General features: G+C 53.0%; 2 protein-coding genes across 2 annotated transcripts; one reads left to right on the forward strand and one right to left on the reverse strand.

Moving 5' to 3' along the window:
• Positions 1-7,408: 7,408 nt before the first annotated feature.
• IUM83_03498 (Aldose 1-epimerase) lies at positions 7,409-8,359 on the forward strand (the record flags this gene model as incomplete). The annotated part of the gene is made up of 1 exon (XM_067927503.1): positions 7,409-8,359. One exon carries the CDS (start codon positions 7,409-7,411, stop codon positions 8,357-8,359), a length of 951 nt encoding a protein of 316 aa, XP_067795156.1.
• A 4,948-nt stretch (positions 8,360-13,307) lies between these two features.
• Positions 13,308-14,957, reverse strand: IUM83_03499 (DEAD-box ATP-dependent RNA helicase 36; the record flags this gene model as incomplete). The annotated part of the gene is made up of 3 exons (XM_067927504.1): positions 13,308-13,961; positions 14,072-14,142; positions 14,237-14,957. The coding sequence occupies 3 exons, from the start codon at positions 14,955-14,957 to the stop codon at positions 13,308-13,310; spliced, it is 1,446 nt and encodes a 481-aa protein (XP_067795157.1).
• Positions 14,958-16,671: the final 1,714 nt, after the last annotated feature.

Genomic DNA, 16,671 nt, shown 5'->3' on the forward strand with positions numbered 1-16,671 from the left:
AACGCGCTAGCGGATCATGAAGTTCTAGCGAGCATGCTAGAATGTCATGAAGTTATTATGCAAACGGTAGAAGATCATGAACAACACGTTTGGTTTGGGAGGTTTAGTGGTAAGTGACAAATACAAAGGAACTGCAAGGTAAATGGTTAGCCTCGCTTTGCTGATCACGCATAATATCTGAACTTGTCAACCTCCACGCACTCCTTCTTGGTCAACGCACTAATCAATAGGAGCAGATCTTGAGTACGGGCACGCGCTTCTTCGCGATCACGGCGTGCACGGTCTTCGCTTTCCGGCAAGCTGACGGACAGTCACACCACCCATAGTGAGGCACCGTCGGGAAGACCGTCGCGGGCGGGTTGAATTGCACACGCAGGTGGATCACGTGGTGCGGCCACTGGGCTGGCACAAACTGGTCACGTGGTCGCGGCGCGTGCAGTCGAGCCCGAGCTGCCACCTCCATATTGACCCGCATTACCCCGCGTGGGTTGATGACCGGACGGTCATCACGATGGGGCACCGATCGTTGGTGAGAGTAAGGCGCTGCAGCGTCCCGACGTGTGCGCCGACCTTCTTGGCGACGACGTGGTGGGGCTGGAGCATGAGCGAGTTGTCGTCTCCGGACTTGGTGGCGGGTTGGTCGCTGCCTTGGACAGGGGGCGGCTTCTCTCAGGTGTCTGCCACGGAGGGGTTGCCGTGCCAGTAGCACTGGCGGAGTCGCTGACACCATCGTCACGGTGCTTGCTGCCGTGGTCGTACTGTTGACAGGACTGGGTGTTCGGAGGCGTGTTTTCGTCCTCGCTTGGCGTGTCGTTGATGCACCGAAGCCTCCAGTGAACTGCAGAGTGCGTCAGGCGCACCATTGTTACTGCATACAAACAGCTGGTGAGTCCTCTCAAAGAGCAGCACATTCAGTTCTTCAGCCGCACACACCTTCTTGAAGTGGAGCTTGCTGTCGTCTTCGCACCGTCGGAGGTAGATTCGAAAATGAGCGTCGCTTTGCTCTGGCGGAAGATATATGCACGGCGATATACACGCAGAGTGAAGGATGCAAGCGTAGGAGTGATGATCAGCATAAAGTATACAAACACCAAGACAAAACTTTTATAATGGCTACACGCAACATGTTTCATAAGAGGCAAATCAACTTAGCTTCAACCATTAGGTAGCCTTGCGATTAATTTCCAGCAGGGCAGCGACATTTTGCCCCATTCAGTCGTACTGTGCCATAAATTTGTTGGAGTGCCCGATTTTGTCATATGGCGCACAATTTGGAATTTTTTACAGACTAGTGGACGCCTACCAAAAATAGGGAAATCACCCAACATAGATGCAGCAGATATGACAGGACATATCACCAAGTATGTCAACATAGCCCAAATTCTTTCCACCACAAATATCTTAATGACCAATCTCTGGTCGATTCAAACGGTCTCATATTAGAAAGATATCGATTCAGTTTGCACTGCATAGGACAGTTCGAACGGGACACTTGTACAGCCAAATCTATCCCGTTCTGCTTGAAGTTTGGCTTGAAGGTCGCCATTTCCCTTCGAGATCCCTCCTGCGAGCTTCCTGCGAGCGCGATGTTCGAGGACGACGACAGCATGCTCCTGCTCCTGTGTGAGGCGTTTAGGACGCACAACGAGCGCGTGTGCGACGCTCGACGCGACGTCCACCAGCTGATGCTGGAAGAGGAATGGCGCATCGCCATGCGCGCGCGCCACTACCTGACTACTAGGTGCCTCGATGCACCGTACGAGTCCGCATGGATGACTCTCTACAAGCATGGCTCCGACCTGAATTTTCTGAATGCAACGAGTCTAACCAGGTAAGCTGCAACTAACATCTATGACTCTATTCCTACGCTAACACCTCCTCCATGTACATGTATATAGGGGTGCATTTCATCAGCTGCTGGGTAGGTTCGCTAGCTTCTACGACCTCCCGCCCCCGTCGTCACGAGGCCGTCCCCCAAAGCTGCGCTACCTACACCAAGTGCTGGGGCTCGTACTAAGTTTCTTCGTGGGATCTATGGAACAGAGCTCGTTGTGCATCACGTTCGGGGTGCCGCCAAGCACTCTATCACGAACGCTGCGCAAGGCCGAAGAAGCGCTATCGCTAGCGCTGACTGGTTACGCACCTGCACGCATCTCCTGGCCCTCGCCCTCACGTCAGGTGGAGCTTGCACGCATGGTCAACAAACGCGAACCTCTGCACACGTTCGGATTTATCGACGGTAAAAACTTACGCGTGCGTGTACTGTACATGTGAATGATATTAGCTGCTTTTAGTCTTTTTAGTCTATATCTACTAACTTTAGACGGATGTGACGTGGGTAATGTACAGGTCCAGCAGCCCTCTAACGCCGACCTTCAAAACGCCATGTACAATGGCTGGCTGCACTCGGTCTTCGTGACCGGCACGATTTGTTTTGCGACCGACGGCTGCATCATTTGGTCGAAGCACAACTGTCCGGGGTCGTGGAACGACTCGGACACGTCCTTGGAGTTCCGCAACAAGCTGACGGACCCGCAGTTGTGCCCCAATGAGCTCATGAATGTAGTGTCTGACTCTGCATTTCCTTGTTCTACGGCCATGACGGGGAGGATCCTGACCCCCTTGAAGGACGGAGACATCGAACGAATTGAGCCTTGTCTTCGCAGTGCCGCACGCACACTGCACAATGCGATCACCTCCATTCGGCAGGCTGCCGAGTGGGGAATGGGCAGTGTCCAGAAAGTTTACAGCCGCCTGAATCTGCCGCTGCCCTACGACCCGATCCTACGAGGCATGCGCCTCAACAACCTATTTAGGATGGCGAACTACAGAGTTCGCACGGTCGGCATCTCCGAGATCAAGACCACGTTCGCGGGCGTGATGGATTTGCCGAAGCAGGGCGTGTTTGAAGCTCTATGATTGCGTTGGTGTAAAGATGGTTGAATTCAAAGTTTCGTAGTTGATTTCCTTAGTTTTCGTACAGCAGCGCTACCGCTGGATGCATCGGCACAGCTACTAACCAATACAGAACAGGGTTCGCACTCGAAGCTATGTAAATGGACTGTGTTGCTGTGATCGTCATTACTAAGGGCTGTTTGAGATATTACGCTACTAAATGCACTTCCTCCCTCTTTGTATCTTCCGCGCTGTTATCTTCACCACACTAGAGAATTCACAGCTCATTCTTTCTTTGTTAGAGCTCCCAGGATGAGCAAGAGTTCTTGAGTGCGTGCACGAGCGTCTTCCTTGTCACGACGGGCGCGCTCCTCCGCCTCCTGCTTCTCCTGACGGCGCCGCTCCTCCGCCTCCTGTTTCTCGTGACGGCATCGCTCTTCTGCCTCCGCCTTGTCCGCTAGATAGCGTGCCTCGCGTGCCGTTTGTTCGTCACGACGACGCTGATCTTCGTCAGCGCGGCGAAGTTCCGCCTTGCGCTCGTTTTCCTCGCGCATCACGAGCAGCATTTCGAACATGGTGCCCACCATGTTGCTGGAGCTGCTCTCCAGGTCAGACAAGCGCTTCTTGAGCTCTGCGGTCGCCCTCATAGCCTTCACGCGCTTTGTTTTAGCATAGCTTGCCTCAGCCAGTTCTTCGTCTTCGTCCGCAGCACGCTTGCGTCCCACGGTATCGCGGAGCTCAGCCAAGTTGATGCCTCCAAGCCTGTTGGAGGAAGTCGCGTAGCGCTTCTCCGTCGGTGGTTTCTTGTCTTGCGGACGTCCAGCCGAGGCTGGTTGGGGGCAACTCATTGCACTAGCAGCGTCGGCGGTTGCTGTGAACGCAGCAGAGACCGCCGGTCCCGCCGCACTCGGGCCTTGACCCGTCTTCTTTGTTGTAGAAGATCGCAACTTTCTCTGCGTCAACTGCGCAGCCAGCGGAGACGGTCGCGGCGTAGCGAAAGCCTCCAACCCCTCGCACACACCGGACGTGTGCAGCAAGTCCGAGAAGACGCCGCTGGCCATGTTGGTGTTGTCCCCGACCGATGTCTGCGTCTCGCCAGAATGCACGGAGTCGCTGGTGGAGACTCTCTCGCTCGTGTCCGCATCGCCGCCCACGCGCGGGTTGTCACCGAGCCCCTCGTCGCCCTCGAGGTCAAAGCACAAATCGGCTTGATACTCCTCCTCCTCGCCCTCCTCCTCGACTTCATTGTCGACGTCGGCGCCGTCGTCCATGTCGACCACACTGGCCTTGGCGTCGATGGACTGCTTTAGCAGCTTCGCTTGCTTCACGTGCGGCGGCATGTCGCCCACACCGGTGGGTTTGCGTGCTCCGAAGAGCATCTTGAACTTTAGGCGGAGGCTCTCATGGTCTCGCTCTGCGACGCCACGCACTCGGTTGGAGTTGTAAGCGATTGCCAGTCGCTCCCATTCGTCCTTACCGAGGGGCAGGTAGTGCTCGACGAGCGTCAGGAGGCGGCGCACTTCAGACAGCTTGTAGTTAGTACTTCCGGTCAGCTTCGCCATCTGAACAAAAAGCATGAACACGTAAGTTGGAGTGATCGGTAACGGTAGCACTAGCCAGCAAATCAGCGTACCAGGGATGATGAAGGAGGAGAGCCGTCTTGGTGGTACGGAGGAGGTGACTTGTGACGGCTTGGTAAAAGCAAGAATGAAGGTTAGTAGGGCTTGGCATCCGCTCGGTCGGGCGAGGTTTGAACGAGGCCGGCACAACTCAGATAGCTTGAAGTTTTCGCCTCGGAACTGATAGTCGTGAGGTCTAACCTGCTGGCCGAGTTCGCGCGCAAACCGAGTGCGCTTGCAGTAGATTCGAATAGAGTATGCAGAGGCTTGTTCATTTTGGCGCCAACGTAGCGGCAATCTCCGCTGACACGTCAACATAGCTGGCAAAGCTCTAACACTCGAGGTAACTTCAACGCAGTTATCTTCAACAGCAGGATCAAATTAACGTGAATACAGCATACAAATTCCATGCTTACCAATGCAGCAAAGCTGCCACTATCTTCCTCATGACTGCAACCTGTCCTCCACGTGCGCGTCACGCTTACGGGTCTTGTTGATCTTGGATGTCGCGATGGCGGCAATTGGGGTAACCGCAGCGACACACGAACCAAAGGTCGGGCCCGTAGTCGACGGTGATCTCGTCGCCCTCGTACACGGCGTGCGTCGTGGCAATCACGACAGTCGTCCGGCGTCCATTCGCCACTTCCAGAAACTGAGCCACCGGTGCGCACGAGTGGTTGACGAAGCGCATCAAGCCACCCATCTGCCGAGCGTTGATGGCAACGCGGACTGGGTGGTTGGACCTCTCGGGGCGTTGTGTCATGATCAGGCAGTAGCCCTCGTTGGCGGGCCGAGTCGCGTGAGAGACGCTCACGTGTTCGATCTCGCCCAAGTACTCACCCAGTACCTCACCCGCATCAATGAACTCCTGCGCCACCACGGCCAATTCGCGGGTCGCCGCGTTCCTCGCCAACGCGACCTTCGACGACTCGGCCAGGCCGTTGCCACAGTTGCCGCCGTACGGGCAGCAATTAATATTGCAGTATAGCTGCATCAGCGAGTTGCGGCAGCGCCCAACTCGGCACGGGTCCACACAGTCGCACCAACCAAAATGAGGAACCGCAGGAAAGATTATCCCTGTTGGGTTAAACTGCTCGCGAAGGTGCGCCACCGCAAATGGCCACCGCGCAGGAACGAAGCGACCTTGCTGCTGGCGGTGAAGAGCATGAGGTTGGGCAGCACGTAGCCTGACACGAACACGCGACCCACGGGTTGCACGCATGACAGCCTGGGGGGACACCGTCGGCAACGTGGCCTCTTGATGCTGGCCAGAACGACGTTGATATGGAGCGACGACCGCTCGACGCTCCCTCCGCGAACTCTGGCGCTCGCGAAGCGGCCGCCGAGATGGTGGAGACGGAGTTCGTGAACGTCGAGCAGCCGCTGCTTCAGGCAGGACCGGCGACGGAGATCGTGGGCGTGAAGCAGGCGGGTCTTCGAGCAGGACGGGAGACGACGTAGTCGGACTGCGTGGGTTCCAAGTGGTCGGCGGGGTTTCAGGCGGGAGAGGATCCGTTGTGGTCAGCGTGGGCGCTGCCGCACCAGCCTTCGAAGGCTTCGTCGGCGGAGGGTTCGACGTCTCCCTCGGCACGCGAAGACCGTGCTGTGGCGACATCCACGGCGGCGTCGTGGTCCCCGTGGAGTTGGCGGGCGAAGAAGACTTGGCGCTCTTAGCCGGCGCTTGGACGCCGCCTCGTTGCAAGTTGGGCGACACGTTCTCGTCGCCGCTCGACGTGTCCACGATACAGCGCGAGCTCCAGTGCACGGCGGAGTGGACGAGATGAACCATGGTTGCTGTGCACGTTAGAGAAGTTAGAATAGACTCGACTTGCTCGCTAGTCAAGGTATTGCGTACGCCTTCTTTGTTGCTGCACGCAGCGCTTCCAAGCACTTGCCACTTGGCCGCGATTTTTCGAAAGTGAGAGGTTGAAGCTGGTGCGCACGAAATGAGTTATGTCCATGATATATGGCAGCGACATCTGCAGAGTGATGGTCTGCATATTCTATACAAATTTCAACAATAACTTTTAAGATGGCTACACGAAATAAACATAGGGGTAGGGCTGTTTATTGAGACGATTTTTACGTCTCACGAGATTTATGTCTCGTTATGTCCTGTCATATCTGCTGCATCTATGTTGGGTGATTTCCCTATTTTTGGTAGGCGTCCAGTGGCCGAACCCTTCATTTCCCCGTCGTGCTGTACATTGCTCCTACCATGCAAAATTTGCGTGCTCCTCGACCAACACTCTCTGTACCAGCTGTTGCTTCGGCAACATTGTGAGGGTGTGTTTGTCAAGAGGCAACACAATAGGTTACGATACAGTATTAATACAACATATTCAGAGCACTGACGAGTCATGAACATAGACGACTGTAGTACAGTCTGTAATGTATTAGAACACGATTATTATATTAACTGGTATAATAGGATTATTTTTTTTATTAAAACTACATGGTATCCTGTAATACAGCTGACCGCCGAGATCCAGCGACCCAATTTACCACATAGTGAACTTCTCGTTTGCTAGCTTGTAAAGATATCTAGTTTTGGGGACGAAGGATCCAAAATTCGACTTGGTGGTCGGGATATATGCTCGATCGTTTTTCCTAGATATCCAGCGATTCTGCATTCGATCGGACAACACATTCCCATCAGAACACGACTTCCGATAGTTCATGTACATGTGTACAGATGCACAACATGTCCCCTGTGATCCATTCCGCGATCTGCGATTACGCTTCCATGTGGACGCTGGGACAGTCGCCATTGGTGATGCTCGCCGGAAGCCTTCTATCGCCATGACCTGCTGCCATCTCTCGTCCCCACGAGTGGAAATTCATTGAGAAATCCACCGTCTCGGCAGCAAACTCAAGTGCGACAACACCCAACAATGGTTTACTCCTTCATGTTCAAGACTGCAGCCGTGGCTTCGGCTATGCTGGCCGCACTTAGCGCCGCTAACGCTGAGTTGGAGACCGTGAAGCTCACGCACCCGACTGGCGCGAGCGCAGAGGTGTTCCTTTTCGGTGCTCATGTCAAGTCTTTCCGCTCCGTATTCGATCCGAACCTTGACATTCTGTTCATGTCGAACCGGTCACACTTTGACGGTGTGAACCCCATTCGTGGCGGTATCCCCGTCGTGTTCCCGAACTTCGGCAGTGCGACCGGTTTCCCAAGCCACGGTTTCGCCCGCATCACCAACTGGACGTTGGCCAGCGTTGAGCAGGCTGCTGACGAGACCCGCCCCAGCGTGGCCACGTTCAAGATGGCGTCGAGCGATGCGACCCGCAAGATGTGGCCCGTCGACTTCGAGCTCCAGTACGAGGTGAAGCTGTACTCGGCCCAGCTCGAGACTGCTCTGCACGTACACAACACGTTCACTAAGGAGATCGATTTCCACGCCCTATTGCACAACTATATCGGGGTGAACGACGTGCGCGACAATGGCGTGATGGTTACGGGCCTCAACGGCGTTAACTACTACGATAAGGTCGCCAAAGCGAACAAGACGGAGACACGCGACGCCATCAGCATCACGTCCCAGACCGACAACGTGTACAGCAACGCCCCGGACAAGGTTGAGGCTCCTATCAGGGGTACCAACTTTGACTACACCGTGGGGGTCGAGAAGTCGGGATCCATCAACGGCATCGCTACCAAGACCGATGTGGTCGTGTGGAACCCGTGGGCCGATCGCGCCAAGACCATGGATGACTTCGGCCCGGAGGAGTACCTCAAGATGCTGGCTATCGAGCCTGGCCGTGTCAGCGAGAAGCAGGTGCTGCCTGCTGGCCAGACGTACACCCTGCACCAGACCATCTCGGCCATCCGATACTCTTAAGACCTTTACGGCGGCGAGATAAATGTCTCGACTTGAAATGAATACGCTGAGTCGTACTAGTCGAGTTCTCTTCCGTCTCTGTTGGTATTGTAACTGAATGTTTGACGGTCTTGCCTACCAAGTCATACTTCTAGAATACCTATGAAAACAGCAAGTCGTACTACGTAGTATGAATTAAAGCTTAAACCTCATTAAACTTGTAGCGGCACATCACACGTACTTATGTCTGTATGGCGCCCCGCACAGACGACAAACCAGCTTAAGAAAATTTGCATCCTTGGGAGTCCATCGATTGGAATGACTATTGCCGTACTACTACCTGTTATAGTATTGTTTGGTTGGAGCGCTCTGCTCGATATGGTCCCTTCACTACTGGAGCTGGCCTGCCTACCAGACCTCGGAAAATACAGTATAGTATTGAATTGCAACAATTCAAAATCCATAATAATCACTTCAATAAATTCGTGATCAGTAATACATATTTATTGTAATTTATTGTTTTATTGAAAATGTATTATGCTTATGTTTTGTATGGAAATCCAGTCTACTGCTTTTGCTGTCTCAGTAATAATTGTACTGGAGACCTTGGGGTCCAATAATACATATTTCCGTACAAAAAGACAGTAATTGCAATTCAATAATATTTTTTCCGAGGTCTGCTGCCTACGCTTCGCTGCGGCAGTGGCACCCCCGTCCCGCTCGCCCTGCGGCTACTCGCAGTGTTAAGTTAGTAATACAGTGGTTGGGCGGGCCCTGTTGGGCCCGCAGCGCAGTGTGACGAGGCCTTCGGCGGGGGTGCGCTCGACCGCAATCTTGTCCAGTCAGAATTCACGTACGCCACTCTGATTACTTCTTAGGACACGGATTAACGCAAACTTGGATGATGTCACCAGCTTATGATTGTCGCTAATTGTACAATACATCGAGTGGAGTATTACAGTATTTTGCTTTAATAGCACAGCCATAGAATCAAATAACCTGCTGAAACGAGTAGCTGTATAAAACACAAATCCCTTCAATGATAGGTTCGATAACCTCTGTTGTGTAATTAACTTGGAGAATGTATATCAATCACGTCTATTGAGGCAACATGTTTCATAAGAAGCAAATCAACTTAGCTTCAACCATTAGGTAGCCTTGCGATTAATTTCCAGCAGGGCAGCGACATTTTGCCCCATTCAGTCGTACTGTGCCATAAATTTGTTGGAGTGCCCGCTTTTGTCATATGGCGCACAATTTGGAATTTTTTACAGACTAGTGGCCGAACCCTTCATTTCCCCGTCGTGCTGTACATTGCTCCTACCATGCAAAATTTGCGTGCTCCTCGACCAACACTCTCTGTACCAGCTGTTGCTTCGGCAACATTGTGAGGGTGTGTTTGTCAAGAGGCAACACAATAGGTTACGATACAGTATTAATACAATATATTCAGGGCACTGACGAGTCATGAACATAGACGACTGTAGTACAGTGGGTGCCTACCATAAATACATTAAACGCCTGTCATATCTGCAGCAGATATGACAGGTTTTTAAAAGATATATGTTGATATAGCGCTCGGAAGCTCCACCGCAATTACCTTACATGTGTCACTTGTGTCCGCTTGATGTCGCCCTGAAGCAGGCAACTGCAATAGCCGTTTGATGGCTCTGAAAATGTACCTGTCACTTCACACCGGACACCTCCAACGCCGCACTCCTTCCAGATTTCATCACTTCGGATTTGGCGCGCCTCGGGCCCACGTGTCGAAGCGATGGGTGCAGAGGACGTCGATGCGCTGGTGGTGCTGACTGGTGCCTTTCTCAGACAGGAGGAAGCGCTGCACGAGGTGCGCAGGGAGGTGTACAACAAGCTGGTTGAGGAGGCGTGGAAAATTGCCATGCGAAGCCGACACTACCTGACTATCCAGTGCCTGGACACGCCAAACGACTCCGCGAGGAAGATGCTGTACACGTACGGCAGCGACATCAATTTCCTGAACGCGACGAGCTTAACCAGGTATGATGTTATCTTAGTGTCGCTAATGTTCTGCGCTACATCTAATACGTGCACGTTGTCAGGTCTGCTTTCGACCAGCTACTGCGGCGGTTTCGCCGCTTCTACTACATTCCACGCAGCACGTCACGTGGGCGCCCCCCCCCGAAGCTACGCCACTACCACCAGATCCTGGGCCTGGTCCTGTGCTTCTACGTTGGATCGATGGAGCAGAGCTCCCTGTGTATGATGTTCGGTGCTCCGCCGAGCACCATATCGAGAACACTACGCCATGCGGAGAAGGCACTAGCAGGTGCGCTAGACGGCTACGCCCCGGCAAGGATCTCGTGGCCGTCCCCCTCTCGCCAAGCCGAATTGGCACAGCTCGTGGAAGCCCGCGAGCCACTTCTCAAGCACACGTTCGGCTTCATTGATGGGAAGAACTTCAAGGTTAGTTTCACTTTGCAAAACTGTTATTTGCTTAAAGAGAAATACAACGTACTAATAACTAATACTTTAGGTCCAATAGCCTTCTAATGCTGACTTGCAAAATGCCATGTATAACGGGTGGTTGCACACAGTATTCGTGACTGGTACGATCTGCTTTGCAGCCGATGGCTGCATCATTTGGTGCAAGCATAATTGCCCCGGGTCATGGAACGACTCGGACACCACGTTCGGCTTCAGAACTAAGTTACTCGACCCCACGTACTGCCCCGACGCACGCATGAACGTGGTATCGGACTCCGCATTTCCATGTTCGACCGCCATGGTCGGTCGCATCCTGACACCGCTCAAAGACGGAGATCTCGACAGAATTCTGCCGTATTTATATTGCGTAAGAAGTTGTGGACACCAACACGTACAGGCTGTGAGTTTATTATCAGTAAGCTGACTGGAGAAGAAGAATCGATTATCGATTATTTGGTTTTTCAGCTTGCTGTATAGTAGTACAATTTAGTTTTCTTGCCGTGTATTAGTCGACCAGTGTCTGGAATATGACCAAAGACAGTGTCTAAAATGTTCGATAAGTATAAACTTGTTCCACTCCCCCTTTCCTCTCGCGGTTGCCTTGATCTCGTGAACTATTGACAACGAACCAACGTGGAGGACGTCCCCGCGATAAAAGGTTCCCCCGATATGCACTACTGTGAAAGTGTTGACTCGGGTGGCCGATTGGGTTTTCGAAATCGACGGTAGCTAGGCGATTGTTCGAGCGGACTCGGCAAAAGCATACTACCAACAAGGATTTCACTGGCGCCACATCAACCATTATCATGTTGTGGAGCGTTCGTCTGTACCTCGAAGCCGACCATAGCACACAATTCGAAATGTCTCTCAAGAGAAGAGGGCGATTCTGCCCAAGTAACGGAGTGATTGGCCCACTATTAATTACGTCGACTGATCAATCACTAATCCAATTTTACCTAATCAAAACACGATTCGAGACATTTAACAACAAATCAAAACGCCGCATTTAGGCGTCACGCACACCCACCCATTTTATAATATAACATTTATATACATGTACTTTAAGTATTAAGATTGTTGGCAACAACCCGTTAAATGCTCGTGTCTACCAGAGCTCGCAAATGGCGATTTTCGGGTTACCCACCCCGCCCTATCGCATCTCTTGGTTCACCTCGGGTACCCGCACCCGGCCAACAGCTCAGTTCGGGTACCCGAACTTACCCGGCCCATTATATCATTATATACTACAGAGCCATTCTAACAAAGCGTGCAATATATTGTGAGTTCATTTTAATCGACTTACTCTAAGTCGATGAGATCGCTACTACGAGAATATCATCTAGCATCAATGACTGGAGGGAACTCCGCGATTTACACATTACGGTTCCCGCAGTAGAGAAATCGCTTTCCGATATCGCGCTTGACGCCAGAATGCACAGCGGGCAATACAGCATCTATAACAAAGGCAGACAAGCGGTAATACTGTATACAACATTATAGATAGGTAGACTTGAGTATACCCGTACCCACCTGAGGATGATTTCGGGTGCCCGCACCCTACCCGAAGTTCGGGTACACCCGGTCGGGTAAGCATTTACCCGGGGTCGGGTACCCGATTGCAAGTAGACACTGTCTACTCTATTGTCTGAGAAAGCGACAAGCGAACAGTAGGGATTCTCGAGGCAAAAAAATTGTGATAAAAGCTACCTGCGCCCCGCATACCCAAAAGAAAGGATCGAGAAAGCTATTCGTTAGCTCTTCCGGACAATAATTTTCTTTCATAGAATTGAACAGGTTTAGAGCAGAATATAGAAACGCAACATGCTTCACGGGTCGGTGCCCCCCCCCCGCAAACATGTTCAATCTGACAATACTTACAGCCGCGAGTTTATTTTAATTAAACCGCGACGGACTCGTAAACCTTGTGAAGTTCTAGGGCCAAGGCGATGTTCATGGCATGTCGAAGCCAGCGTGAACGTCATATAACGATAGGCAACATAATTACTATCCCTACCGATGGAACTGCTCTTCGAGCAGTCTATATTCCAGGCAGTTGCAACTTGGCTCCGAATTCGGCTAATAGACACTTTGCTTAATCATGAATCCCAATTTTTCCATATCTTGCTCTGAAAATTTGCTGAAAAGTGGGAAATTTGACGTTTCCCGTATATGTCATGTGTATTATGGATAGAGAAGATTCAGCGAGATATATCTTGCTGACGACACGAAGAGCAAACATAGAGATGCAGTATATGTAGATTGCCAGCCAGCACAGACACGGACTGTCTGGCTGACCATGCATAGTGTTGGTGTACCCATCGGCACCAGGCAGTGCTGTGGTGATACCAAGGTGAATACCTGGAATACACTACAATAAATCTGTTCTACTTCGTGTATAAGAACATAACAGAATACACGAACACCTTTACCGCACACTAACGAGGGCTAAGCAAATTCCAAAAACCGTAAGATTAACTGACAGTAACTTACTAGGCCCCCGTCCTCACTTTGGCGCAATACAAAAAATCAAAGCCTGCCGCCGAACTCGAAAGACGTCTCTGTACTCGACGAGCAGTTCTCGCAGTTGGGACACAAGAGGCTCGGCAAGTCCCGCATCGGCTGCCTCTTGGACTCGTTCCTCCAACAATCTTGTCACCATTTCATCAGCTTCTAGAGGGCCGGATTCTGGAGTGGCCGTCCGCAAACGCTCATCAATCCCCTGCTGACCACGACTGTCATCTTGAAGAGCCTTCACTGCACCCTCCTCGGTTGCGAGGTCCTGCAGATCCCATTCAGGCCTGGTACCGTAAGCTTTAGCGAGAATAGCATCAACTGAGTAGCCAAGCCGCTCCATTACGGGGCGGGACAGCATCATGGTCAGCGGCTCGGCGTCGTCCCCAAAGATCCAAGCTGGGGTACGTCGTAGCAGCAGCGGTCCAGCACTGGTGTAAATCTTGATCGTGTCGAACCAGGCCTTCTGCATCACCGTGAGCGTCTTGCCATCGAACATGGACAACGATCTCGGCGAACACGTCTCCACTCGTACCGAAACACCGTTTCTCTCCAGATGTGCGACCAATGAGCGGCTAGCAACGATCACATCAGCTCCAGAGTCCAACAGCACTCTGTCCAGCTCCAGGACATCTTCAATCATCACCTGACAAGTACTGCCAGTGTCCTTCGACCCGTCCGACAGCTGAAGAGCTTTAACAGCTTGGGCTGGCGGAGCCGTGCGAGTGGCCGTCTGGGCGACAGTGCGTTTCTCACGCCATTCGCGAAGAAGAGTCTCACTTTCTCCGGGGTTCGCTTGGGGGCAGTCCTTAACACGATGGGCAGTGCTGTAACATTTCAAGCATGTCCGCTTCCCGCTTGCGCCAGGCACCCCGCTGGTGTTCGGTCTCGCTGAAGCCCCTTTCGCGGCCGGTTTTTTACTATCACCGTGTTTTCCTCCCGACGGCGCAGGCTGCGGTTTCTTGGCATTCGCCGGCTCCCATCGCAAGTACTCCTTACAGCGGGCCCGAAACCACTTGATGAAGGCTACCACGTCCTTGTAGAGGGGCTTGTTCGCCTCGCGCGCCATCTCATTCTTGATTGTTCGTCGAAACTCCTCCGGTGAGAGGGTGTCGATGAGGTAGTTCACAATCTTCTTCGGCTCGCCCTTGACCATCCACTCCATGTTCGCTTGTTCCAATACTTGGTACATTTCGTGTGCCAGCTTGGACACACGAGAGTCAGCATCGGTTAGGCTCACGTCCATGCGGAGCTTCTCCTTCATCAGAGCCTTCACCTTGTCGAAATCCAGCTCGCCCACGATCCGACCCTCCCAAAAGTAATCGATCCAGTCCTTCTCTGTGATGTCGTCGAGCAATTTGCAGATGTCAAACATCGCAATCAGTCGCCGACGCTCATCTTCAACACAGGCTCCGACGGGCATTCGATAGGGGCGGAAGAACGCCGTCTCCAAGGCCGATAGTTGTCGGCAGTAGGCCTCATAGTCCTTCATGAAGCGCTGCTTTTCCAACGCCGTAGACCCTCGGAACGTTGGCGGCTTTGGCAAAGTTGGCATCGTTTGCACACGCTTGCCCAGCTCCGATGAGATCGCCCGGTCTTGTTCCGACCTAGAGCGCGTGGTATCACCACTGACATCTTCCATGTCTACATCATTCTAACCGCCATATTCGCGGCGCGACATGGCGAAGGGGCCACCGGATGCAGCATGTAGAACCCGTAGGCTAGTCCGTCGAGCATTTGAGCCGCGTTGGGTGGTAGCGTCGGGTTCTTCCAGGTTGGCGGGCACAACCGTCGGCGGAAGGGCTCCGGGGGCAGCAGTGTCAGCGTCTTGGGCGTTCGGGTCAAAGTCCCCAGCGGGTGGCGCTACTTGTTCTTCCATCGTGAAGCCAGCCATCCGTGATGAGCTGGCTAAACGGTGAACAGCTGAAGCGTCTAGCGCTCACTTGCACAGCGATGCGTTGGCTTGCACAGCGAGGTGTTGGCTTGCACAGCGAGGTGTTGGCTTGCACGGCGGGAGATCGGCTTGCACAGCGAAGAGTCGGCTCGCACAGCGAAGAGTCGGCTCGCACAGCGAAGAGTCGGCTCGCACAGCGAAGAGTCGGCTCGCACAGCGAAGAGTCGGCTTGCACAGCGAAGAGTCGGCTTGCACAGCGCGACCCAGCAATTAGTACACAGTACTAAAGGTAGCTTTGTTCTGCGTCCTCGGCATTCGCGGTCGAGGAGTGCCTTGTTCAAGGTAAATTGCAAAGTGAATTGAAAGTAAGATAGAGTTCGTCGCTCTCTACGGCTCCCTACTGCTCGCCTAGCTACCTAGCTTGCACAGCGTCCTTGGTCGCGTCCTTGGCTACAGCGAAGTGAGAGCGGCGGCTGATGCATCACATCTGACATCTGGAATCTCACACAGATGCTCATCATCTGGGGGGGGGGGGGGGGGGGTAAGTTTTTGGTCTGCGACCCAGAACAGTGCTATTTTTCTTCTTCTTTTCAACGTACGAAGTACTTCGAAGTACAATTCGGCTAAAGACTTCCTACGAAATCCTAAGTTTCCCGTGTGAACATGGCATTAGTTTATCCCTACGGAGAAAGCTCTCTCTCTCTCTCTCTCTCTCTCTGGGCTAACAAAACTGGCTGAGGGGATTCAATTTCGCTACGCTTTGTGCGGATTTTTCTGGTGGCTATGACGGATTTCGATTGGCGAAGTAGCGGTCTCGAGCAACAGTGGGCTCCACAGTGCAAACCGCTAAGTTCAAAAGTTTTTTTCGGGGAAACCAACGGAGTCGCTTCCAGGCCAATCGTCCCGTGTGCAGGGTCTCCACTGAAGTGACGCCCGCGGTATCTGGCTCCACATTCGCTGTCCTCGACTTGCTGTTGGCGGTAAACCGTGCGCTTCAAATCGCGCAGCGAGCACCACGAAAATGATTGGCAACATGATGCCCTCGTCCAGCGTCCACTGCAAAAGTGGCGGTGGTCATCGCTGCGGCGGGTTCCCCCTTCAATGTAGACGAACCCGCCGTCACTTTATTAGCGTCGCCATCGGGCAGCGTACGGCGGGGACACCTTGCGCTGCAGCCTGCAGGTCGGTCGGTCGGTCAGTCGACCAGCTTCCCCGTACCACAGCCACAGACAGGCCGAGGAGGTCTGAGGCGGGGCGTATGCAAGGCCAGCCATTCTCGCTGCGAGCTGCGCACAGCACTGCAGCGAGCCGCCGTTCATATGTATACTGTAGTCAAGTATCCACACTCTCGTAGCCTCCGGGACTGGACACCCCCGATGCCGTCCAAGTTGCCGTTGAAGTGAACCTGTTCGAGTGATGGACTGACCATCATTCACGCGCCACACGAGCGCTACACCAGCCA

This window comes from Phytophthora cinnamomi, assembly GCF_018691715.1.
Source record: "Phytophthora cinnamomi strain GKB4 chromosome Unknown Contig21, whole genome shotgun sequence".
Taxonomy (NCBI): domain Eukaryota; phylum Oomycota; class Peronosporomycetes; order Peronosporales; family Peronosporaceae; genus Phytophthora; species Phytophthora cinnamomi.